The 3176-nt window shown below is 65.6% G+C and overlaps 1 protein-coding gene across 1 annotated transcript; it reads left to right on the top strand.

Annotated features, from left to right (window-relative positions):
* The first annotated feature begins 327 nt into the window (after window positions 1-327).
* HES1 (hes family bHLH transcription factor 1) lies at window positions 328-2535 on the top strand. Its single transcript, XM_045029173.1, has 5 exons — window positions 328-627; window positions 694-855; window positions 965-1060; window positions 1164-1251; window positions 1733-2535. Exons 2-5 carry the CDS (start codon window positions 751-753, stop codon window positions 2242-2244), a joined length of 801 nt encoding a protein of 266 aa, XP_044885108.1. The 5' UTR covers window positions 328-627; window positions 694-750; the 3' UTR covers window positions 2245-2535.
* Window positions 2536-3176: the final 641 nt, after the last annotated feature.

The following is a 3176-nucleotide window of genomic DNA, read 5'->3' on the forward strand; positions in this document are numbered from 1 at the left end:
GCCCATCGGTAGCTCTGATGACAGCTCTGAGCTCTGAGCCGCACAGACACAGCAGCCACGCACCCTTTTCCCGCTGCAGCCAACAAACCCTCCGGCTGCAACCGGCTCAGCAAAGAGAAACCGTGTCTTGCCCGAGGGCGTCATTTTGCAGGTTGCTAATTAACTTGCTTATTAGCCGGCATTCGTGCAACTCCTTCTCGGGCACAGGCCAGGAAGGGCCCCAAGCTCCCTGCCGCCCCGGCAGGAGGGACACAGACCCCCAAGGACATACAGGGCTCAGAAAGGGTTAAACGCCTTTGATTGACACTGTAGCCTCCGGTGCCCCAGGCCCAGGCGTGCGCCATTGGCCGCCGGTCGCTGCGCCTGGCAACCAATGGGCGGGCGCCGTCCACGAGCGGGGCCGCGTGTCCCCGGCTCCCATTGGCTGAAAGTTACTGTGGGAAAGAAAGTTTGGGAAGTTTCACACGAGCCGTTCGCGTGCAGCGCGGGCTATAAATAGCGGCGGCCAGGGACACCGGGGGACTCGCTCCGCCGGCAGCCGCCTCGCCTGACCCCGGGGCTGCAGCCCGCGCGCCGCCGGCAGGGTCGCGTCCAGCCCGGTGCCCCCGGCAGGGAGAGCGGGGCGCTGCTCGGCGCTGCAGGGGCGCCGCGGGGTGCTCGGCGCTGCAGGGGCGCTGCGGGGGCGCTGCGGGGGCGCCGCGGGGTGCTCGGCGCTGCAGGGCGCCGCGGGGTGCGGGGCGCCGCGGGAAGATGCCCGCTGACATGATGGAGAAAAACTCCTCCCCGGTCGCGGCGACCCCGGCCAGCGTCAGCGCGACGCCGGACAAACCGAAGACCGCGTCCGAGCACCGCAAGGTAAAGGCGGCCGCGGCGCGGCGCGGGCTGGGCCGGGCCGGGCCGGGCCGGGGGTCGCTGCGGGGGTCCGGCCGTGGCGCTCACTGCCCCCTCCCCCCTTCCCTTGCAGTCCTCCAAGCCCATCATGGAGAAGAGGCGGCGGGCGCGGATCAACGAGAGCCTGAGCCAGCTGAAGACGCTCATCCTGGACGCGCTGAAGAAAGACGTGAGTGGGTCTGTGGGGCGCGGGGCGGGGGCCCGCGGGAGCGGGGGGGCTCGCCAGGCTCGGCGGGGCTCGGCGGGAGCTCTCACGTCTCCTCTCCCCGCAGAGCTCGCGGCACTCCAAGCTGGAGAAGGCCGATATCCTGGAGATGACCGTGAAGCATCTCCGGAACCTGCAGCGCGCCCAGATGACGGGTGAGTGGCCGCTGCCCGCTGCCCCTGGCTCCAGCCTCCCCCTGCCCTGGCGGCGGCCGTTCCCACGCCCCGCGCCTGAGGCATCGCACCGCCCCCGGGAAGGCGGGAGAGGGGCCGGTGGCTGCAGGGGGAAAGCGGCGGGGGGGGGTCCGTTTATCGGCGCCGAGGCCCGGTTCCGCCCGGGGGTGGGGGGCTGGGGCAGCGAACGTTCAAGGAAACCCCCCCGTGCTGAAGCCGCTGCAGGTGTAAGGGGGGGCGGGGGGCGGCAGGGAGTCCTGCGAGACAGGAGGCAGCGGTGGGAGAGAGGCCCCCATGTGTGCACGGGGCGGGGGGCAGCTCCTAGCCTGAGATAGTCATGGGGAGGGGAAGGAGCTGGGCTGCAGTTGGAGGGGGCAGCAGGGAGGGGCCCCACATGTGCCCCAGGAGAGGGCATGACTTGCCCCACAGGCACTGATCTCCGTCTCTCCCTCCTGCCCCACAGCTGCTCTCAGCACGGACCCTACGGTGCTGGGCAAGTACCGGGCCGGCTTCAGCGAGTGCATGAACGAGGTGACCCGCTTCCTCTCCACCTGCGAGGGTGTGAACACCGAGGTGCGCACCCGGCTCCTCGGGCACTTGGCCAGCTGCATGACCCAGATCAACGCCATGAACTACCCAGCGCAGCCACCGCCACTGCCCCCACCCGGGGCTCCACACGCCTCCTTCGGGCAGCCGCTGGTGCAGATCCCCGCGGGGGCAGCGCCCCCGGGCGGCGGTGTGGTGCCGCTCAGCGGGATGCCTTGCAAGTTGGGGAGCCCGGCGGGGGAGGCCACCAAGGTGTACGGTGGCTTCCAGCTGGTGCCTGCCTCGGACGGCCAGTTCGCCTTTCTCATCCCCAACACCTTCGCGCCTGGCGGGGCCGTGGTGCCATTGTATCCCAGCGGCGGGCCGGGCTCCGGGGGCCCCGCCGGCGGCCCTTCGCTCACAGCGGACTCTGTGTGGCGGCCCTGGTGAGCCAGCACCAGGAGCAGGACTCTGGACTGTCCCAGCCAGAGGACAGGCTGACGGGCCCACGTGCGGCGGGCTGTGCGCGGGGCCCCATGCCCTGGCTGTATCATTACCTGTTCATATTGGATTGTGCCTCTGTACTATAGCCCCTCCGCCGGGTGGGCCACTCGTGTTTTCCATGAGAGCTCCCTTGCGCGCACCCCCCTTTTTTAATGTGACACCAAAGATCCTGTCTGAATGCTCTTACAATACAATAAATGCCTCGCTTCCTTGGGGAAGTTATTTGACAATAATAAACTGTCTGACTCGTGTCTGGGAGCCCCTGCCTGCTGTGTGAGCCCAGGGGTTTCCCCGCAGACAATGCTGAGGCAGGCGCTGTCTAGCTCGAGCTGCCCCTAGCTGTTATCTCTGCCCGCTCAGACAGGAGGAGGATGCAGCCTGTGCACAAAGATCTCACTTCATTAGCAGCAGTTAGTTTCTTTTAATGAATCTGATCCGCTGCCCCTTGCAGTGCCCCTGGGAAGCGCTGTGCTGTTCTGTTACAAAATTACAGAGCCAAGTGCAGAGTGAGGGGAGATGGATTGATCCTGCCAAGGAAGTCTAAATTCCAAGTTGAAGTTGCAAGCACAGATGCCAGGAGTACGTTAGGGCTGCTTCTTTGGGGTCTTAACCTGGTGTAAGTCAGATGTAGCTCTCCACTGAAATAAATCAAGCTACAGAATCAGATCCGTAACATTAAGTAAAGTTTACAAAACCACCCGCTCTCTTCCACCCCCACCCCCCCCCAAAAAAGCTGGTGGAGGGGTTCTGTTTGCTGACATTACTCAGCAGGCGCTTGGGAAGCCATAGCTGCACCTACTAAATCAAACGAGATCCCTGCTTTCCTTTAGGGAGAGCGTAAAGGGGCAGTCCTTTTCCCCATGGCTAACTAGCCAGAA

The sequence above is a fragment of the Mauremys mutica genome, chromosome 9 (assembly GCF_020497125.1).
Source record: "Mauremys mutica isolate MM-2020 ecotype Southern chromosome 9, ASM2049712v1, whole genome shotgun sequence".
Lineage (NCBI taxonomy): Eukaryota > Metazoa > Chordata > Testudines > Geoemydidae > Mauremys > Mauremys mutica.